The 24,413-nt window shown below is 36.6% G+C and overlaps 1 protein-coding gene across 1 annotated transcript in view; it reads right to left on the reverse strand.

Moving 5' to 3' along the window:
• The window catches only part of LOC137622099 (uncharacterized), a 170,957-nt gene that overhangs the window by 48,458 nt on the left and 98,086 nt on the right, over positions 1-24,413 (reverse strand). Inside the window, exons 2-3 of the mRNA XM_068352569.1 lie at positions 9,640-9,725; positions 9,421-9,438 (exon numbers count right to left, since the gene is read on the reverse strand). Of these exons, the coding sequence (XP_068208670.1) occupies positions 9,421-9,438; positions 9,640-9,725 (104 nt within the window). The remainder of the gene's footprint in view (positions 1-9,420; positions 9,439-9,639; positions 9,726-24,413) is intronic.

Raw genomic sequence — 24,413 nt, forward strand, 5'->3', positions numbered from 1 at the left:
GAGAGAGAGAGGTGAAGAAACTTGATAAAGCCTCTTCACTAAGTGAAGATTATAATACAAGTCATAAACCCTCCTCAGGTATGAAGTTGCAACCATCGTTCCGACCAAGTGTCAAGTATTTGCCGAGCCATGGAAAAAAGTTCAGTAATAACTATGTGAACTAGTTCAACAGTTATAGCGGAAGTAGCACTAGTCCCGTTCCAAAGAAGAATGCGATAGTACCACAGCAACAATCGTCGAATCATCTTCCATCAAGTATCACGAAAGATATGCAGAAGGTTAATATCGTCTGTTTCAAGTGTGGCAAGAGAGGCCATATCAGTAAGGAATGTTGGTCGAATCAACTGAAAGCAGTCGCTCAAGTGGTTAAGGATAATTCAACTTCACAGAATACGAAGACGAAGAAACAATCGGGAAAGAACGAAAGGAAATAAACAAAAATCAAACCAACATTTACACGACGAACAGGGCAAACCCAAACAATGTGGATGCCTTTAAACCATATATTTATAAAGGTATGTTAGCAGCAATAGACAGGAGTAAGCGAACCCTGGTCAAGATATTGTGCGACACGTTGCAACCAAAGTGTGGTGATACAAGTACACCCGTTGGTGGAACAGTCTCTCACAGGAGACTGTTATTCTGTTATTTTGAAGGGAATAGGAGGTGAAGAGGTTACCCCTATTTGACGTTTGAAACTGTCGTGCAAGTTGGTAACAGGTAATTTTGACTTTGTGGTGAAGGATTCATTGGCTGTCGAAGGAGTAGAAGTCCAGCTGTGTAACATGGTTGGTGGAGCACCGTTTGTGCCTTGTCACATTGTAACAGAGAAACCATTCAAGTATAGTCCTACGACTAAACTCGAGAAGAACTACCCGTATCTGTTTCCTAGTTGTGTTATGACTAGGAGTATGACAAAGAAATTGGCTGAAAAGAAGAAAAAAAATTGAAAAGCGAAGAACTTGGAGGATTTCTTTCCGAAGAGGAGGATTCCCTTGATGGTATGCAAGAGGAGAACTCGAAGTCCAAGAGAAGAGGAACGACAGACAAGTGGACAAGAAGACAAAGAAGAAATGGACCTGGAAGAAATAGAAAACTCAGCGCTAGAAGTAGGACAAGTGAGTAGGAAAAGGCTTGCAATGGAAGGATGCAACCTTAACAGAGTTATCGTACCGTGTGGTGGATGAGACGGAAGCACAGCAGTCTCCGACCTGTTATTATCTTAAGATAGGTTGCTGATGAGGAAGTATAGGGAGTCAGATAATGGGACTGGAGCTGTCTTATTGCAAGAAGACGAGGAAGGAATTCTTCACCCTGATTGTTTTATGTCATCGAAGCTGAAGAAACATCAGCGAGCCTACTCGACAGTTGAAAAGGAAATGCTAGCATTAGTCGCACCAATAAACAAGTTAGAGGTCTATGTGAATAGACCACAAAATGAACAGATTACGTGTATTCGGATCATAATCCTTTAAATTTTGTTAATATGAAAAATAATAATCACAGGTTAACTAGGTGGTCATTATGTTTTCAACTGTATTAATGTAAAGCATTTATCAGATAAAGATAACGTAGTTGCAGATTATTTATCTCGGGCTGAATCGATGGATTCAGGCCAGGAATATATAATCTTTTTTGGGGAGAGCTATCTTACAAAGCTGGTCTAGTGTAGATTAAATAATTTATTCATGCATTTTATTTATGTATTTCATATGTTTATTTAAGAGGTGAATAGCCACCTCTTAAGATAAGTTCCTCTTATGTAGGTATAAGTTTGGTATGTAAATTACGTAAGACTTTCATCGTTAATTTTATTCAAGTCAGTATATGTAAATTTACTTTATTTTTAAGAGTTAACTTTTTATTTCACGTCTTTGTTACGAAGTCTTACGTAATCTGTTTAAGAGCGCTATATGATCCATACGAGATAATAACAAGGGCTTATGTCATTTTTTTTATATTTTTATGAGGTATTGCGCCATGTTTGTGAGAATATACGCAATTCCTATATTTGCCACAAGTTGTGGATGATTCTCGAAAACCCCAGCGTTAATTTCATCTTTTGTTTAATGTTTGATAATGAGGGTGGGCTGAGCTGCTGAGAGGGATTTGCCGTGCAGCGAGATTGATTCTCCTGTTCGATAAGTGATAGTTGGAAACTATGGCGTCACTAGCCAGCCCCCAAGCCACAAGAATAATCTATTTGGAATATTCTAGAAGTTACTAAGTTCATATATATGTGGCCCCAAGGGATGCATAGCAGGAGAAGAGAGAGAGCCTGTCTTGTGAATGAGCAAAAGTACATCCTCTCTCTCTCAAATTGCCTATACTGTGTCCTCTCCTAACAGATTTTATGCCCCAACGTATATCGTGTGTAGTGTGTTGAAACATTGCCGCATATTTGCCAGAAATTTTAAATTTATTGTGTTGTGGTGAGTGCTGGTATTGTGTAAATCTTTGTAACTGGCCCAGGATGATTTATGTACAAACGTGAAGTATATTTGTATCGTTATCTAGTTAACTTCGTATAACAAACTCGCCAGTTTATTAGTTACTTTCAGCAATTTCTTTAAGAGTTTAAGCATCAGAGTGTTAAGGTTTTCTATTTTCATTAAGTATCAAGTGTAAATGTTGGAGAAAATTTAATTTCCAGTGAAACAAGTGATTGCATAATTTTCATAAGTATTAATTTCTTTCGTCTTAAGAATAAGTTTTGTTCAGACTAAATATTTTGAGTGATTTAATTTTCATGTAAATTCTTTCAAAGTGTAATTTTTATAGAATATACTTACTTTTGTAAAGAGTGTATTATTTCAATCACCAGTGTTTACTTCAGTAATCACTCGTATCCTTGTTAAAGAATCGAAGTAAGAGGTTGTTTGAATAATTCTCAAGATTATTATTATTATTATTAATATTATTATTATTATTATTATTATTACTAGCTAAGCTGAAACCCTAGTTGGAAAAGCATGATGCTATAAGCTCAAGGGCTCCAACAGGGAAAAATAGCCCAATGAGGAAAGGAAATAAGGAAATAAATAAACAATATAAGCAACGAAAATTAGAAAAAAATACACTAAAAACATTAACAACATTAAAACAGATATTTGATTTATAAACTATAAAAGGACTAATGCAAGCCTGTTCAACAAAAACATTTGCACCAACTTTGAACTTTTGAAGTTCTACTGATTCAACTACCCGATTAGGAAGATCATTCCACAACTTGGTCACAGCTGGAATAAAACTTCTAGAGTACTGTATAGTATTAAGCATCATGATGGAGAAGGCCTGACTATTAGAAATAACTGCACACCTAGTATTACAAACAGGATGGAACTGTCTGGAAAGATCTGAATGTAAAGGATGGTCAGAATTGTAAAAAATCTTATGCAACATGCATAATGAACAAATTGAACGACGGTGCCAAAGATTAATATCTAGATCAGGAATAAGAAATTTAATAGACCGTAAGTTCCTGTCCAACAAAATAAGTCGAGAATTGGCAGCTGAAGACCACACAGAAGAACAATACTCGAAACAAGATTAAATGAAAGAATTAAAACACTTCTTCAGAATAGACTTATCACCAAAAATCTTGAAAGACACTAAATATTGAAGAAGACACAGACTAAATGTGTTTCTCAAAAGTAAATTTGATGTCGAGAATCACACCTAAATTTTAAAATCACACCTAAATTTTAAAAAAGTCATACAAAGTAAAAGAAACATTATCAATGCTGAAATCCGGATGTTGAGGAGCCACTGTCCTTGACCTACTTACAAACATACTTTGAGTTTTTTTAGGATATAACTTCATGTCCCACAATTTACACCATGCACTATTAATTACCCAGTTTTGTTTTGTGTGTACTTAAAGAGACCTTTGGATATTTAGTCTTTTTATACATTGCTGTCTGGGAGGTGTATAATCTTCTCAGTGTTCGGTTGTTTTCAAATATAACAGATTAATGTAAAAACAAACAGGTGAGTTTCGAACTCTAGAGATTGTGTAACTTGCCAGCCGTAATATATATTTATATTATATTTTGGTTTCCAGACAACGGGACAATAATATAATAATATATATTACAGAATACCACAGGATTTGCAATGCTTGCATACCAGAATGCATGAAATATCACACGAGGTTGGGCTGAAGATACATAGAAGAAAGACAGAGATAATGAGAACGGAGTATGCAATGGAAGATGAAATATCATTGGAAGGAGAAAGGTTTAATGAGGCAAAATCATTCAAGTATTTAGGAACTATGATCTCTAATACAGTCTCTAGAATTAGAGTTTGGTGAAAGACTGTAAAAATCAAATCTGACAAAGGGTAGGTTAAGTAAAATTTGGAAATTAAACCGCCTGAAATAACATAAAAAAATCAGACTATATATCAGTTTAGTGAGATCGGTGTTACTGTATGGACATGAGTCATGGTATGACAATGAAACAATCTCCTATAAATTTAGTAGATTTGAGAAAACGGCCATCAGAAGGATATTGTGAGTGTAATGGCAGGACAGGATTAGAAATGAAACTATAAGAGAGGTTACTAGAGTACCATATGTGGATGAGATCATGATGAGGGGTAGATGGAGATGGGTTGGCCATGCTCTTCGCACTCCCCGAGAGAGATTAGTTCACCAAACGTTCAGCTGGGCTCGACAAGGGACTACAAGAATTGCAAGACCCAGGCCTGCATGGCTGAGGACTATAAAGCACCAAGTAGGAGATGATGAATGGAGAACTATTGAATTAAAAGCTCAAGATAGAGACGACTGTCGAAATCTAACCGAGGCCCTTTGCGTCAATAGGCGAAGGAGGGGATGATTACGATGATAGTTTTAAGCGGTGAATATCAATCCACTGAACGTTTGCAAACGCTGCAAACACCCTTCAATAAAGCCTACATTGCAGTAGCTGAGGTGTACTGAGGGCTCAGCCACCCCCGCCCCTCGCACTCTGTTCCCTATGGAATTAAATCACTTGTGTACTATCATCAGTGATTTTGTTGGGTTCTATGGCCTTATTATGTCGTAACCGATCACACTCTGCTCAAAAGGTGTGCTTGCGTTGGCATATGAAAGTTTTGCCATTCTCTTACTCTACTCTTTAAAAAATGGGTTAGAGAATTTGTTGTATCCCTAGATTACAAGAGAAAATTCCGAAATTCTTCTTAGCCAGTACAACGTTAAGGAAAACCAGGATGTTATCAAACACTGCATGTTCACCAAATGTTCATCGATCCCAGTGATTCCTTTCCACTCAAGTAACATTTAGCAATATTACAAAAGTCGGTGTACTCTGCTTATGTTCAAGAAAATGCCATATTTCTTCATAACTTGTCTTTGGATTATATCACGAATCATTTGTGACATGAAACGTTCAAGGTAAAGTTGAAAAAATACACATGTAGGTATAAAAACGACATAACTATTGTTCTCTCACTCTTATGAAACGTTTATGGTAAAATTAAATAAATACGCATCAAGGTATAACGAAAAATCTATGCTCGCGCGCTCTCTCTCTCTCTCTCTCTCTCTCTCTCTCTCTCTCTCTCTCTCTCTCTCTCTCTCTCCACTGTATTAATTGCGAAGCCAGATACTAACTAATGATTTTCGGACTTAGATAAAATTAAAATAAATATAGGCCAAAAGCAAGGCACTGGGGCCGGCGAAACTTATGTTAACCAATAACTTAGGTGGAATTATCACAGACATATCAGTTAAATGAGTCTGTAAAGCAATTTCAATCAATAGAATGAATAAAATCAGTCAAGGCCACTAAATCGCAGCAGCAGAAAAGGCTAATTATTTTGATGAGATTTTCAACACTAATAACCATAAGATAGGATACAGTCCACCATATAATTTTACCATCTCTGTTGCTATGGTCAGAGAGAGAGAGAGAGAGAGAGAGAGAGAGAGAGAGAGAGAGAGAGAGAGGAGAGAGAGAGAGAGAGAGAGAGAGAGAGAGAGAGAGTTGCTTGAATACTTGACGAATCTTCTAGATTATTAAAGCCAAATTTAAAATTTTCCATACAAAATATTACTATTGCAATATGAAATATAGCAGGGACATTCTCCTCCATTTACATTAATATTACTGGCAAACTAGAGTATTTTATTCGTATAATCTAGAGCTTAAAGCAAAGGCAGCTAGACAACTAGATTTTACATTACCATACAGAATAAAAAGACAGTGTCGGCTAAGTGTAATTCTTTATGACACGAAATTTGCAAGTGACAAGTTCAAGCCTTACAAAAGAACCGATAAATTTTCATGGGTAAAATACTTAAAAGTGCTGTTCTTGTAATGGGGGTGGGGGGGGGGGGGGATTAAGGGTTCGATGCCCTATAGGTATACCTACTGAATCATCAACATTACTAAAGGTCTAACTACTGAGTCATCAACAGTCACTGTCTGGTCTTCCCTGACCCCAGATTGGGCAGAGGGGAAGAAGGGCGTTGATCATATATAATTTGTTCGGTATTTGGAACATTGAGGAAAACGACGATAACTTGTCGCTAACCAATACCCCATTATGAATAAACTTCAACCATTAAAGGAAAAAAAAAAAAAAAGAGGAGGACATAACCCATAAAAATCGACACTAGAAATACCTTCAAATTCAAAAGAAAACATGCAAAAGAAGTTTTCTTAAGTTTTCGTTGAAGTGGAAAAGAAACTCTGAAACGTACTATTTACAAGGCTGTCTGAAAAGAGAAGGGACTTGGTCTTAAGTGATAAAGGGCTAGAATGGAATATTTAATGGCGATGAGTCGTACTGAGAGAGAGAGAGAGAGAGAGAGAGAGAGAGAGAGAGAGAGAGAGAGAGAGAGAGAGAGAGAGAGAGAGAGAGAGAGAGAGAGAGAGCAGATTTATTTCCTGAAAAGGGGAGCTGAAATAGGGAGCTTTTAATCATTTTTCGATGGAATCTTCAAATGAAACTTTTTCTATGTAAGGACACTATTTCCAATAGGAGCAGATAAAGCCAACATGATGCTAATTACTGTTACATCCATGATCTACAACGAAAATTCTAGTTAATTAACTGTGAAAGTAGTACCAGTAGATGAATAGTTACAGTCCTGAGACATCAAGAATATAATGAAACTATGCTTTTGCAGAAAGTTAAAATTTGATAACGTTAAACCTACAAAACCACGAAAATAAGATGAATGAACATCACGATGGATTCAAAATTAGATGCTGTTTTCCCTTCAGTGATAAAACGATGAAAAATTATTTCAAGAAACAAATCTAATGCAATAAAAACCACTTACCAATGGATAAATCTGCTGCCAATATCAAGGCTTCATGTATAACTTCTCGATAGTATTCATGCCACTGTTCAACAACGATGTATGATGTTAGCCTGATAAATTCCTGGTACACAAATCAATAGAAATCATATCTGAAAAGAGAACCTCAAAAGACATTAGAACTGGAGTTCTTATCACTTTATATTCTCTTTGCTTTACTAGGGATGGAAATGTTGTCTTGAATGTTACAGAATAATGGCACCCACTGATTCTTTGTTATTGATATTTAGTAACTTCGTCCACTTGAAAGATGTTTGTGAAAAAAAAAATATCAACAGGGTATACATACTTTAAGAAACAAAGGAACAATCCAGATATGAAAATAATATATATATATATATATATATATATATATATATATATATATATATATCCACACAATAAGACATCTTGAAATCTGAATGCTGAAGAAGCAGCTTTTAATCTGAATGTTGAAGCCCCTTTTAATCCAAACGCTGAAAAATTTTAATCTGAATGCTGAAGCAGCATTTAATCTGAATGCTGAAGCAGCTCTGAATGTGAATGCTGAAGCAGCTTTTAATTAAACGCTGAAGCAACTTTTAATCGGAACGCTGAAGCAGCTCTTAATCTGAATGCTGAAGCAGCTTTTAAATTGAACGCTGAAGCAACTTTTAATCTGAATGGTGAAGAAAGTTTTAATCGGAACGCTGAAGCAGCTCTTAATCTGAATGCAGAAGCAGCTTTTAAATTGAACGCTGAAGCAGCTTTTAAATTGAACACTGAAGCAACTTTTAATATGAACGCTGAAGTAGCTTTTAATCTGAACGCTGAAGTAGCTTTTAATCTGAATGGTGAAGAAGCAGCCGCCATTTAATCTGAACGCTGAAACAGCTTTTAATCTGAACGCTAAAGCAGCAACTTTTAATATTCTTCAACAAAATTCAAAACAACCAACAAGGCATCCCTCGACCTTTCAAACATGCAGCCTCTTAATCTAACTCCCTGAAACATTGCTGAATGGGTGTAAAGTCTTACATAAAGATAACAAGCAATATAATAAAGATAAAAATTTTTGCACCTTCCAATGTAAGAACTTTGATATCTTACGTAAAGGAATCTATTGTAATATCCAATTTTAATGATCAGTTGAAAACCAAGAGCTGCTTTGAAACATCCAAATACAATACGGTTAATTTACCCCATTATGCCAATCGCCCCATTAACTGGCAAACCCCCCTTTTTAACCATCTGTTGAAAACCATTACCTGATTAGCATCGATCTCCAAATAAATTATGATAAATTTTCCCTTATTACACCAATCGCTCTATTAATGGCTGAAAACCATTTGCTGGTTTGAAACAAAATCCAAATATATTGCTACCATTAATTTTCCCCTATTACGCCAAACGCTCTATAATTAGCTAATTCCAAAGATATGCCCCATAACTGTTCCTAACCAAATCAGAAGACAAAAATTAATCGCCTTTGTCAAATTACAACAACATTACACCAGATACTCTGAGCCAAACAAACAAAATGCAAATACATAGCAAATCAAGAATATATGTCACATCCATAAGACAGGAAAACTTATGATATATGATGAAATATTGTACAGCATATACATAACGGAAAAAGTTGTAAGGCAATAATAAACATATACGAAAATTATATAAGTTTCTAAACACACCAATTAAAAAAAGTACTTCAAAACAAGCATTGATTCAAGTCAACATGCCATGCCAATTTTGCAATAAATACTAGTCGTCAAAACAGCTAAGGTCATTGACGAGAAATTTATAAATGAGATACCACACTAACTAGAATTGAAGGTAAAATCATCTTCAACAGGCATATATAAAAACAGGTTACAATATATTACCAATAACAGTTCAATACATGTGCATAATTATATATCAGAATTCTATGAAACAACCAAATAATAAACACCTCAAAACCCGATTGAAAATTATGTTCCATTATAAATTAGACACTCTTTATCAACTCATTTTGAACATGACACTTTCAAATTCAATAAACAGTTTAGAAAATAAACACACCAATTATATACAATCCTAATTTTGGTTCAGAGTAAATAGTGCAATGCAAAGTCGCTTACCTTTGGGAGATGGACAGTCTGAAAAAAGAAAAAAAATATTCAATTAATAATTATAGAAATGAGAAAAAATGATAATGATAATCGTGAAATCTGAAACAAATTAAACATTTTATTAAAAAGTAAGTCATATAATTAGTCTAATTGATATCTCATCATTTCATCAGTGTTTACAGTGATGCTGAATATTTTTACATTAAAAATCAATGAAAAAAATCTTACCGAATCTCCCTTCTAATGACAGCAAGTCGTTCAAAGGTACACTTGTCTCCCAAGCGGTATTTATAAAGGCGACGTTTTTTTCGTACCTGATGAAAACCAAAATAAAAGTTAAGAATATAAAACAAACTTAATATTAATAAAAACTGATTATATATATAAATATAATATATATATATATGTATATATATATGTATATATATATATATATATATATATATATATATATGTATATATATATATATATATATATATACTGTATATATATACACACACACATATATATATATATATATATATATACACACACACATATATATATATACAGTATATATATATATATATACATATATATATATATATATATATATATATATATATATATATATATATATATATACATACACACATATATATAGTATATGATATATATCTATAATATATAATCAAAATATATATATATATATATATATATATAATATATATATATATATATATATAATATATATATATATATATATATATATATATTTATATATATATATATATATATAAACACATCAGTACTAAGCTGAAATCTTAGTTGGAAAAGGATACTGTAAGTCCAAGGGATTCAACAGGAAAAGCAGCACACTCAGGGGAGTAAATAAGGGAATAAATAAGCTATATGAAAAATAATGAATAAAGAATATAAATCATTTTACGATCAGTAACAACGTTAAAATAAGATATGTAATATATAAAAGACTTAGCGAAAATTAGTGCATGGTGCAAATTATGGGGTATGAAGTTGAATCCTTACAAAACTCGAAGTATGATTGGAAGTAAGTCAAGGACGGTGGCTCCTCAACATCCGGATCTCAGTATTGATAATGTTTCTTTAAATTTTTATGACTCTTTTAAAATTATAGGAGTGATTCTCGACATCAAATTGACTTTTGATAAAACACATTAGGTCTGTTTCTTCTTCAATTGCAAAAAAAAATGGCTTATTGTGAAAGTCTTTTAAGATTTTCGGTGGTCAATTTATTCTGAAGTATTTTAATTCTTTCATTCTACCTTGTTTTGAGTATTGTTCTCCTGTCTGGTCCTCAGCTGCTGATTCTCATCTTAATTTGTAAGACAGAAACTTACGGTCTATTAAATTTCTTATTCCTGATCTAGATATTAATCTTTGGCACCGTCATTCAACTAGTTCATTATGCATGTTGCATAAGATTTTTCATAACTCTGACCATCCTTTACATTCAGATCTCCCTGGACAATTCTATCTTGTTCCTAATACTAGGCAGGCAGTTAATTCTAATGGCCAGGCCTTCTCCATCATGAGGCTCAATACTACACAGTATTCTAGAAGTTTTATTCCTGCTGTGACCAAGTTGTGGAATGATCTTCCTGATCGGGTAGTTGAATCAGTAGAACTTCAGAAGTTCAAAGTTGTTGCAAATGTTTTTATGTTGACCAGGCTGACATGAGTCTTTTTATAGTTTATATATGACATATCTGTTTTTGATGTTGTTGATAGTTTATATATGACATATCTATTTTGACGTTGTTACTGTTTTTAGAATGATTTATTGTTAATTTGTTCTCATCATTTATTTATTTCCTTATTTCCTTTCCTCACTGGGCTATTTTTCCCTATTGGAGCCCTTGGGGTTATAGCATCTTGCTTTTCCAACTAGGGTTGTAGCTTGGCTAGTAATAATAATAATAATAATAATAATGATAATAATAATAATAATAATAATAATAATAATAATATACACTATGCAAGATACCATTAAAACAGAAAAGTGGAACTTCTGAAGTTGCTGATTCAAATACCTGATAAGGAAGATCATTCCACAATCTGGTCATATTTGGAATAAAAATTCTAGAATCCTGTCTAGTATTGAGACGTATGATGGAGAAGGTAGCACTGTTAGAATCAATTGTATATCTAGTACTAACCTGTGTAATCATAAGATCTGTTTCTGACCAAACTCATATGAATGCTGAATGTAATCGTTACCATAGTCAAAATTTTTTGTTTGGAATTTCAAGCAACGGTAAGAATAGTAGTATATAAGGCCAATTATATTTACTGCATCTACAAAGGCATTGGTGAACGATTTTGTTCTTTATATTTTTTCACTAAAACTAGCTTTAAAAGAATTTTTGGTTTACAGTAGGACTGACTGATTGTTATTCAGTTTTCATTACCTTATAGTTGGTATATACTGTATAATTTTACATAAATCATGCACCCACCATTCAATAATTCAACTATGGATAGTCCAATAAAGCGCATGGAGCCTATACAATGCGGCACAGCATAATCAACATGCATATAAAGTCTGATGGATATATTCGTGGAGATTACAGATAACCGTGTAACTTTTTGTGCCTAGTTGTTACCTCTTTGTCATTTTATTTATAAGTTATTATAAAACTTAATTTCAGCTGACTCCACATAGGTTAACGAAAGACATAAATAATTTGTATTTTTCCTAATGATACAAACCTGTAGCTATTAATAGGAGATATTACTTTTGGAAAAATACAAAGTACTTCCAAATTTGTCATTTACTCCATCAATAATACAAACCAATACTATTTATAGGGGATGACTTAACATTTAGGAGAGTGGGAGTCCGTGCCAACTGGCTTTTTGGCTTTCCCCTTTGTGTGTTTTACACAAAATTGGTGGAAATCCTACAACTCGCCAAAACCGTGCTATGTAAAGTCCGTAGCCTACGCTAGACGTGTGCTTGTGATACTAGCACTGTCTGGTCCAGGCAAGAGTTCTCCGAGTCATCACACTTTTCCGAGGGTACCACGGACGTTACCAAATGCCCCCTCCCCAGGGGCATGGGGACATAATAGGCTTTAACTTGTAGCGGTGTAGGTAAATCTTAAAAACACAAGTTCTAAAAGTTATATTTTCTACCATATTTCTAATATATTTAATGCTTTTTTCTATTTTTTTTTATTTCCTTTGGAGCTTTCATCTGCTGAAGATAAAATGACAAATTAGGAGGTAATTTGTACTTTTCCTAACGATACACACCTTAGCTATTCATAGGGGTTACTACATTTGGTCAACGCTGAAAGGACGAGCCATTAAAATTTAGCGATGGTTAACTACCCATCCCACTAGTTACCCTTCCATCCCACTCACACACATATGATTGAGCTCACTTTGCTTGCGGGTAGGACTTCAAGGGGGACAGGGTTGCCGGACAAATATATATAAATAGCTAAGGTTTATATCGTTAGGAAAAATACAAATTGCTTCCAAATCTGTCATTTGTTCCGTAAGGGGAATATAAACCAACGCTCTTTATAAGGGTGACTCACCCATTAGGAGGGTGGATGTCTCTGCCAATCTGGCTTTTTGGCCTTACCCGGGGTACTCCCTATTGTGCATAGATTAGTGCGACAATAAGGAGACCCAAACATCTTCCTAAATATGCTAAGCATAGTCTGCAGCCTATGCAAGCGGTGTGTGATGAGAAACTAGCAAAGCAACTGTCAAGGTAAAGGTTATTCTGAAACTTGCTGGGAAAAACCGAGAAGACCGAGACATTCTCAATGCTACCTCGCCAGGGTATGGGGACACAACAGTATTGGGACAATATTAGGATACACAAGGCATCAATGGTTTACCTGTAGAGATTTGAGGTCAGCTTGTGTAGAGGACCCAGGATGCTGATTTCCCAAGACTTTCCCTTTCATTCACTCAGACTAGAGCCCGGGTAACAAATGCCTTCAACTTTCAGCTATTTGTCCATTACAGAGCTCGATGTACTAAACCAGCTGTTGGGCATCCACCATATGACCAATAGAAAATGTATTGAGGTTCCTCTGTGTCACGCCTTGCAGGTAGTGGGCGGTGAAAGTACTTTGGCGTTTCTACATGCCCACTTGCAATACCTACGTCACAGATTAGTAGTTCTTGAAAGCAAAAGACGTAGCTTTGCCCCTGACATCGTTGGTTCTAGGGCGACATGCTGGAGGGGGATCAGGATTTAGAGCATGGTCAGTGACCTTGTGAATTCATGCAGAGATTGTGTTTTCCGTGATCCTCCTCTAGCTTCTACCCATGCTGACGATAAGTGAGGGTGCCTTAAACATCTTACTGGGCGTAGTAACAGATGATAGGGTCAACAGTTACAGAGCAGACTCAATATCTGGAAGGAAGAAACTTGGATTCTGAGTCTAGGCAATAAGCTCAGGGACAAAGTTGAAGCTTACCTCTACCCATCATGGGGATGGGACATTTAGCCATGGCCATTTCGCCGTGGCTATTTTGCCGTGGCCATCTCGCAACGTTCCATTTTTCCGTGGACTATTTTTGCCGCAGACCAGTCTCACCGCATATATACATATTTTGCAAAAAGGAGAATTGTTGCATAGGTTCTTTCAACTATTTTAAGTGATTATATATGATGCTAATCATAGGGTGGAATTGTTCGTAGTACAAGTCGCTCCCTTTCTGAACTTTTCTTTACCAATCTATAAATTTCTAGATTACTGGATGCTCTACTCCTAGTTCGCACTGCAACCTCGTGCGAGTTACTTCGGCAAGATTGTTAGCTTCACGAAAATTTACAAGGCACTCGTTAATTACTTGAGAAGTACGCTCTATAGTTTCAGCAGCTCGCACTTTCATCTTTGTAATAACTATGCCTCTTTCAACTTTAGATGCCAAGGCTGCATGCATGTGCTCATTAATTTGTTTTACCACTTCACGATTTCTAACATGTATCCGAGCTTTGCAGAGCTTTCTTTTCTCACATCTCCCAAATGTTCTTATCTTATCAACAGCATAACCATCAAACACTCATATGTAGCTTTCGTGTGAATACTTTTCTCTTCCTCGTGTAGACAATATCGGCCAAGAGTTTTTCTATTTAGATATTGCTTCTTGGAAAGTTAGGATAGAACTGTAAATTATTTTATAACTTCAGAATCCTAAACCATAAAGAAAAAGAAAAATGTAAATAACTTAGATGTACCGAACTACCAGAACAGTCACGCCGCATATATACATATATTGCAAAAACTAGAATTGTCGCATGAGTTGTTTCAAATAATTTGGTATTTATAACAATAAAGGTAATATTGTATTTTGTCGTACTTCAGGAGTTTGAAGTTATTTACACACACATATATATATATATATATATATATATATATATATATATATATATATATATATATATATATATATATATATATATATATATATATATATACATATATATATATATATATATATATATATATATATATATATATATAATATATATATATACATATATATATAATATATAAATATATATATAAATATATATATATATATATATATATATATATATATATATATATACATATATATATATATATATATATATATATATATATAGCAATACATTTTCTCAGTTTCTCAAATTAGTTGAAAGAACCTATGCAACAATTCTACTTTTTGCAAAATATGTATATATGCGGCGAGACTGGTCTGCTGCAAAAATAGTCCACGGTAAAATGGAATGTAGCAAGATGGCCACGGCAAAATGGCTACGGCGAAATGGCCACGGCTAAATGTCCTAGACCCACCCATCCTCTTGCATGGGCGACGTCAAACAAAAGACCATAAAGTTCGTTAACTTGTTTGGCTGAGGCCAAGGCGTGCAGGAACACCGTCTTCCAGGTTAGAAGGCAAACTGTTGCCTGTCATAATGGTTCGTACGGGGAGCCTTCTAGGGACTAAGGAACTCGAACCACATGCCATGTGGGAGGTCTCTCTTCTGACTGAGGACAGGTAAGCTCAAAAGTTCGTACGAGGATGGAAGTTCTAAAGATGGGGGAATGCCCAATCCTTTTAGTTTAAAGGTGAGACTCAAGATTGAGCGATAGCCTTTAACCATTGAAACCAAAAGATGTATTTCCTCCCTCAATACATGAGAAATTCCGCTATTGCTGGAATAGTGGTATTAAATAGATTGAGACCCTTTCTGCAGCACCAACCACAAAAGACATTTCACTTCACCTGGTAAAATGAAGTTGATAACTTTCGCAGCTATTCAGGCACCCCTTCGCGACTTCTTGTGAAAAACCTCTCTGAAAGAGGAGAGGCGCACTGCCTTGTGAAAATGTTGACATGTGGTTGTCTGAGTAGATTGTGTCGTGGAGGAAGAAGTTCTCTGAAGGGCTCCGTCAGGAGCAGCCAAAGGCCAGGGAACCATTCCGCGCGATGCCATTGCGGGTCATTGAAAGATTGACAGATGTTCTGGTCTTGCGGAGTACTCCTCATCAGACAGAACAGTGGGAATGCATACACGTCAATGTTGTCCCACCGTTGTTGGAATGAATCTTGCCAGAGCCTTGGGATCTGGGACTGAGGAGCAGTACAACGGGAGCCTGAAGTTCAGCACCATTGCGAACAGGTCCACAGTCGGGGAACCCCACAAAGTCTGTGATGCTCTGCTAAGATTGTTGGCGAGCACATTCCTCTTGCCTGGAATGAAGCGAGCTGATAGTGAGACCGAGTGGACTTCTGACAATCTCAGTATCTCTACTGCTAGATGGTATAAGGGCAGCGAAAATGTACCTCCTTGCTCTTTCATGTAAGTTAATACAGCCTTCATCTCCAGTAGATTTATGTGAAGGGCCAGAAAAACAGCCTTCATCTCCAGTAGATTTATTTAAGGGTACTATTCGGACTCCAACCAAAGGTATGAGGCCATGTGGTACCACACGTGGGACCCCCACCTTACTTTTGATGTGTACGGGAACAGCATCAAATCAGGAGGAAGTTCAGGGCAGTTGCGAACAGATCCACAGTTGAGGAACCCCACAAAGTCAGGACTTTGTCGGTTACTAGATGATCCACAGACCATTCGGAACCCACTATTAGTGATAGTCTGCTCAGATTATTGGCGAGCACATTCCTCTTGCCTGGAATGAAGCGAGCTGATGGCGAGACCGAGTGGATTTCTGCCCATCTCAATATCTCTACTACTAGATGGTATAGGGGCTGCGAAAAAGTACCTCCTTGCTCCTTCATGTAAGTTACTACCGTGGTGTTGTCGCTCATTACCACCATTGAGTGAGCGTCCAGGAACTGTACATCTCTTGAAGGGCCAGAAAAACAGCTTTCATTTCCAGTAGATTTAAATGAAGGTACTATTCGGACTCCGACCAAAGGTATGAGGCCATGTGGAGCCACACATTGTGGAAGATTAATTTTTGTTTTATTTTTATTTATTTTTGTTTGCCAAATCCAGAGAGAGAGAGAGAGAGAGAGAGAGAGAGAGAGAGAGAGAGAGAGAGAGAGAGAGAGAGAGAGAGAGAGAGAGATTGTGTCAGCGAGTGAAAGGTAGTTAGTGTATTGATTGTTTGTTGTGAGAAAGACTGTTGGTATAAATGAGATTGTTTGTTTATGTTTTTAGCTAGGTTATGACAGTGGTGAACATCTTGGGTGAATGGCTTATTTTGATTTGACTGCAGCAAGAGTCAGTTCTGTGTGAATGCTGGATTTACTTCATTATCATTATTATTTTTTTCGACCAGCGGGGAAGTGATTGATTTATTTTCTGAGTAAGTACAGTTTTGTTTATATTTGCTTGTCGTGATTGTGAATGACAGGAACAGTTTATTATTTATCTTTGATTATAGTGCGATAGTTTAGTTAGTTAGGAGTGTTCGTAAGTGTTTTTCTTTTTTATTTCTGCACCCTGTGATTCCTCCTTGGTGAGACTTACTCCTTTTAGAGAGATTTTTTGTGAAATTGATTGTTGAAGATTTGGTTTGTAATAAGGAACTTGATATGACCACTCTGATTTATAAAATTGATGACCCGGACCGAATGAAATTTAGATTGCTGATGATGATGATGATGATGATGCTAATAATAACCACGACCCCAATCAGGGTAGTTGTGGCAAATTGCCACCCAGTGAACTGTTAAACACAGAGCTGTGTTAGTGTGCCGTAAAGACAGTCCGGCTTGTGTGCGGCATCAGTGTTGGTGTCCCATAATATTTATAAACACACGCATTTGGTGTTGGGGTGCACGTAAATTTTAAGATTTGTTAGGGTTTTTTATTTTGTTTATTTGAATGTTACGTTTTTTTATATTTAGTATAAAGTTTACGATTAATTCTAAGTATTTTGATTGTGGATGGTTTTGGTATTAATTATTTTAGTTTTAAGAAATATAGTTCTAAGGATGTTTTTTTTTTTTTTTTTTTTTTGTCCTTTTGTCTAAGAGTCTGGTTTTAGATAACGTAAGGGGAAAGTTTGTTTTATTGAGACATTTGTCAGTTAGAGTGATTCAAGGGTGTGGGGGTTGTCCTTGCAACATCCTGCCACATTATTTTGGCACCCGAACAGGGACTGCCGAGGTGGGATTGATAGCTGGACTCTTTTAGACGAAAAACTGAATAGGATAAGATATGAAGAGTCAAAACTGAAAATGGAAGAGCAGAACAAATTATTAAGGGAGGAATTGCGACTGAGTAAGGAGCGTGAGAAGTTGCTGCATGAGAATAAGAGGTTAAGTTGAGAGAATGAGGAGATGCGAAAGGAACTGAAAGCGCTAAAGGGAACTGTAGAGAGAGTGGAAGAGGGTGTTGAGATAAGGATGCGTGAGAATGAGGAACGAATGGAAGCTATGATGGGGCAGGTAATGGGAATGATGAAAATGTACATGGGTGAAGGTGCAGTCGGAGGAGTGTCCTCAGCTTCGGGTAAAGGGTTGATAGAGGAAGAGAAGGCTAAGGTAAGGGATAATGGGAAAGGAAGTGATAGTGATAGTAATAGTGATAGTGAAGTTAAAGGGACTAGGTATAGTAAGGATGAACAGAAAGGTGAGAGGAAAGATGAAAGGAAAGGTAAAAGTAATGAGAAGAGGGAGAAGAAAGGTTAGTATGAGTGAGGATGATCGTGAATGGGTGAAAGTGGGAAGTAAGAAAAAGGTTAAGAAGGGAATGGTTAAGGATAGGAATTTAAGTGTTGAAGTGGATTCATTATATTCAAATGAGGAAGAAGGCAACAAGGGAGTAGGCAGTGAAGATAGTGAGAATGAAGTTGAAGTTTGTAAGACAGTGTTTATGAGAGAGGTACCGAGGTGTGAAAGGTCCAAAGAGCATAGTAGTAGGGATGTGTATGATTTTTTTAGGGAGTATGAGAGGTATTCTCAGGATAAGTATGGTGATAGTAAGAGAGTTTGGGCTAGGGAGTTAGGAGAATATTTGACTGGGTATTTGTTGACGATGTATGGTGTGATAATGTGTGTAGGGGATGTTGATTATGAAAGTGTGAAAAAGAGAATAATTGAGCAGGTGAAACGTATGAAAGGGAGTGTTAGGTATAAGCATAAGAATGATTTTGATGAGGCACGGATGAATGTAGGAGAAGCGATATCAATGTATGTATGTAGGCTAAAAACGTTAGCTAGGAAGAAGTATGGGGATGAAGGCATAAATGAGAATAAGGAATTAATGAAGAAATTTTTGGCTACTGTACCTGAGAATGTTGCTGAGTTTATTCATTTGAAACGGAAGGAGAAAATTAGGTGGACGCAAGAGAGATTGACATGGGATGATATACTAGAGATAGTTGAGGATTACGAGTTAAATAGATGTATGAAAGAAAGTAAATCTGTAGTGTAAGAACTGGAATTGAGGAAAGTGTGCCAGAATTTGTTAGTTTTAGAGATGCTGTTATGAGAGGACCGATGAGGGTAGCTGATAATGTAGTAGATAGGTGTGTTAGAGCGAGTAATGTGGGAATACCTGTAAGGGCAAATGAAGGGTTTAGGCAAGGGAATCAAGTTTGGAGAGATAGGAGTGCTAGTGCACAGCGAGGTATGTCGGATAGTTGTGTCCGTGAAGAAGTGTCATAGGTGTGGAAAGGAGGGTCATAAGAAGAATGAATGTAGATGGGCTCTAGGTACTTGTTTTGGATGTGGTGAGGTAGGGCATAGAATTAGCGAGTGTAAGAAAGAGAAAGAGGTTAAGTGTTTTCAGTGTGGTATGACTGGGCATATAGCAAGTGGATGTTGGAGTAATCGTACGAATGTGATTTTCGGCAATTGTGGTCAGAATGGGCATTATGCGAGGATGTGTAGAGACCAGCGTGCTAAATGTTCTGAATGTGGTGTAGATGGGCATATAGCTAGGGTTTATAGAAAGAAGGGATTAGGCCAGCCAGAATGTTCGGGAAACTTGGTAGTCACAGGGTTCAACTGGGTGAGTCCTCCTGTGTGTGTGGAAGGAAAAGGATCAATGTTCGTGAGAATGGGATGAATAGTTGGTTGGAAATGAGTAAGTATGAACCCAGTATGCATGAGAAGTTAGGGCTGGAAAATAAGCAATTAGTCTTAGTTGAATTTAGGAAAAAGAAGCGTTAGAAAATTTTTAGTGAGGATAAAGTGCAAGGGAAAGTAATAGGCATAGGTAGGAATCAGAACAGGCTTAACAGGTGAGTATGGAAGATAAATGTGTTAATACAGATGAAACGTGGCTGAGTATGAATGATACCTATAGTGTGTGTGACTTTTCCTTAGATGATGTAAAAGAAAGTATGACGAATGCGAGAATGAGATATAGGAGAATGATTAGTATGAATGAATCTTTTATTAAAATAGAAATGGTTTTGATGAAATGGATGAATTTCTGACAGAAATAAGTGAGATTTTAGGGCAAGATGATAGTGAGGTAGATGGGATAGTGCATGATATATTAGATGATAGGAATTTAGAAAGGAATAGTGTTAATGTAGTGAATGATTGTGATAAGGAAGATTGACTGATTGATTTAAAGTTTTCAGGCATCCTGACATCTAAGGTCATTGACGCCGGTAACATTTAATTTGTATACAAAAATAAAAAATAAAATAAAATAAAAAATAAGAGTATTCAATTAAAATCATAAAAGTTGAATGTCATAAAAATTAAATAGTTTTCAGAAGGCCTGCTTCTGAAATAAATCTAAAAATGCCACTTGCAAAGTAGGACACATCATTTCCAAGAATCTTGGCAAGGATGAACCTGCCACCCTCACCTCGAGCCTCAAACAAATATCTATTCCTTAAGTTGTTATAATTGGGGCATTCGGTCAACAAATGCCTCACTGTTAGAGGTACTAAACAGTCGTCACAATACGGTTGGTGTTGGCCCTTCAGCAGAAACTCGTGTGTCAACCGAGTGTGACCGATACGGAGACGACAAAGAGACGTCTCCCATTTTCGGGGCATCATATTATACCTCCAAGGAGATATGACATTTGTTACCTCTCGCATTTTTTTCCCATCTAGGCTATCCCATTGCTGTTGCCATTTATTGCAAACCAATTTCTTGATGTCAGGTAAGAAATCATTACAGGGAATGGGATACCTTCTTGGTTGCAACTCGGATGCAGCCTCCTTAGCCAGTGAATCTGCCTTCTCATTCCCGGACACACCTACATGTGCTGGAACCCAACAAAATTGAACTGTTATACTTCTCCGTCCAATAATAAACAGCCATTCTAAAATCTTTAAAACTAGAGGGTTATTAGAATTAAAAACTTCTATAGCTTGAAGGACACTCCTTGCATCACTAAAAATCTTAAAATTACCCTCCTTCTCCAACGCTATTTTCTCAATAGCGGTTAATATGCCATACAGTTCAGCAGTAAATATGGAAGCGGTCAGAGGAAGTGCACCTCTACAATTAAAACCATTACTATGTACTCCAAATCCAACGCCAGCATCAGATTTAGCGCCATCAGTATAGATAAAAGTTGATCCTCTATGTTCTTTAACATGTTCATTAAAAAGAGACTTGGCTTCTAGGTCTGACATATTCTTCTTATCTCCAATAAAATATTTACAAAAAGATATCTCTGGTAATTTCCATGGAGGCGTTGATGATACCTTGAATGGAAGTACCTTACTTCTAATTATATCCAGACTGTTTAATAATCGTTTCACCCGAAAGCCATAAGGTTGAGGAGATTTTGGGTGCAACTCAAAGTATGATGCGTGTCTTACAAGGCTTGCAGTCTGAAAGGCTAGAGAGTTAGGGAGTCTTTTCAATCTAAACCAATACCGAATAATGGAAGACATTCGGTAAAGGTCTAGAGGTAACTCTCCAGCATCAACAAGGAGACTTGGGATAGGCGAGGTTTTAAAAGCTCCTGTAGACAATCTAATACCTGCATGATGTATCGAGTCTAATATTTTTTAACCGGCTTGGGGTGGCTGAAGAGTATATTTAACATCCATAACTAATTTTGGAAAAAATCAAGGCCTTGTATAATTTTAAAATAGTATTGCGGTCTGCCCCCCATGATGTATGGGACAATACTTTTAAGATATTCAGAGCCTCGAGACATTTAGCTTTTAACGCTTTTAAGTGAGAAACCCATGTAAGCCTACAATCAAATATCAAACCTAAAAATTTAGCTTCACTTGCACATGGTATCCGTTGACCTTTAATGTATATATCCGGGTCTGGATGTACTCCCCGGATACGACAAAAATGGACAATGGTAGTTTTACTTGTCGAGAACTTAAATCCATTCATGTCAGCCCACTGGATAATTTTATCAATAGAGAGTTGGATTTTTCTCTCAACCATTGCCATTCTAGTGCCAGCAAATGATATTGAGAGATCATCCACAAATAATGTTAAGAGAACATCCCAGGGAATGGCTGAGGATATCCCATTAATTGCTAGTGCAAAAAGGGTTACACTCAGCACACTACCCTAAGGAACTCCTCCTTCCTGGCACTTACTCTCTGATAGAGTTTCCCCAACTCTCACTTGAAAAACTCTACGTGAAAGAAATGCCTGAATAAATAGTGGCAGCTCTCCTCTCAATCCCAATTCATGAATGGTTTTAAGTATACCATATCTCCATGTGGTATCATATGCCTTTTCAAGGTCAAAAAATACTGTAACATGGTGCTGTTTGGAAGCAAAGGCTTCACAAATAGAAGACTCAAGTTGTATCAACACATCAGTCGTTGAGTGCATTTTTCGGAATCCACATTGAATCGATGATAAAATACCTTTCTTTTCAAGGTACCACATCAGCCTTGCATTGACCATCTTCTCCATGATTTTACATAAACAAGATGTCAATGCAATAGGACGATAGTTTGCTGCTAAAAACTTGTCTTTACCGGGTTTTAAAAAGGCTAAAATAATGGCTAGTTCCCAAACACTTGGGTAACTATGATCATGCCATATTCTATTAATAATGCTTAAAATAAATAGCTTTGTATTAAAATGTACATGTTTAATCATTGCATATGGAATTCCATCGGGTCCAGGGGCTGTATCATTGCAATGAGCAAGTGCGGAATCAAATTCTCTTTCTGTGAAAGGAGAATTATACGACTCTTCCCTTCTTGTTACAAAATTTAAAATTTTCTTTTCTTCAGTACTCCTATACTGGTGACCAGGGGCTCCTTCACACTTGCTGGATACATTTGAAAAATGATTAGCCAGGGCATTGCTAACATCATTTGCTTCAGTTACATACTGGCCATTCACCTTCAACACTGGTGGTGGGTTGGGGGTGAATTTGCCAGCTATCTTTTTTACTTTCCTCCACACAGAAGATGGTGGTGTTCTACTGGTAATGGAGGAAACAAAAGACATCCATGACTGGCGCCTTGCTTCTTTCATGGCACGACGGAACTGTGCTCTACATTTCTTGTACATAATTAAATTCTCATCAGTTCTGCGTCTACGCAATCGTGTTAGAGATTTTCTTGTGGCTCTGTGGAGGGCAGTTAGTTCTGAAGACCACCACGGGACTGGTCGTCGTTTGAATAACCCTGTTGTTTTGGGAATTGAATTGACTCCTGCTGTATGGAGAGTTCCATTCAGCAAGTCTATGGCATCATCGATATTTTCAACCTGTCCTGCATCCCCCTCAATTTCGCTTAGCTCACGAAATTTATCCCAGTCCGCCTTGTCAAGATTCCATCGTGGCGATCTCTGTAAAGGTGGACCATTGTTGGTGTTTATAATGATTGGTGCATGATCACTAGTATGCCAATCATCTAATGTTCTCCAATCGAAGTCGAGAAGGCAATTAGTGCTTACGATTGATAGGTCAATACATGACAAGGTACCTGTCTGGACATGAAAGTGTGTGGGCTCTCCTGTATTAAGGAGTCCCACATCTTCATTTTCCACAATTGATGATATGATATTTCCCCTCGTGTTTGCTAAAACATCACCCCACAAAGGATGTCTACCATTCAAATCTCCAAGTAAAAGAAAAGGTTAAGGGAGTTGTTGAATCACCTCCACTAAGTTATCATACAAAATGTTATCATTTGGAGGCAAGTACAGAGAACAAATTGTATATTTTCGCCCTATGTCAATCTGTACAACCACTGCCTGCAGAGGTGTACGAATAGACAGAGAAACTTAGGGAACATCTCGACGAACGTATATGAGACTTCCGCCATGGCTCCCCACTTGGTGATCATATGGTGTCCTATAACTAATATATTCACGAGGACAAGGGGTATTATGATCAAGTTTGCTCTCCTGTAGACAAATAATTATGGGGGAATGCTCATGAATAAGGAGCTTAAGTTCTTCATATTTGGCCCTTAAACCCTGACAATTCAATTGCAAAATGGAGGAAAAAACTATGTTTTATAATTTGGTAGACCCCTTGGATGGAGTCTTCCCATTAGCAGTTTTTGATCTAACACTATTTTTAGGTAGTTTTATTAAAGAGGGTCTTGATAGATTGGGTTTAGCATTTATGATTTTC

The sequence above is a fragment of the Palaemon carinicauda genome, chromosome 28 (assembly GCF_036898095.1).
Source record: "Palaemon carinicauda isolate YSFRI2023 chromosome 28, ASM3689809v2, whole genome shotgun sequence".
Classification (NCBI taxonomy): domain Eukaryota; kingdom Metazoa; phylum Arthropoda; class Malacostraca; order Decapoda; family Palaemonidae; genus Palaemon; species Palaemon carinicauda.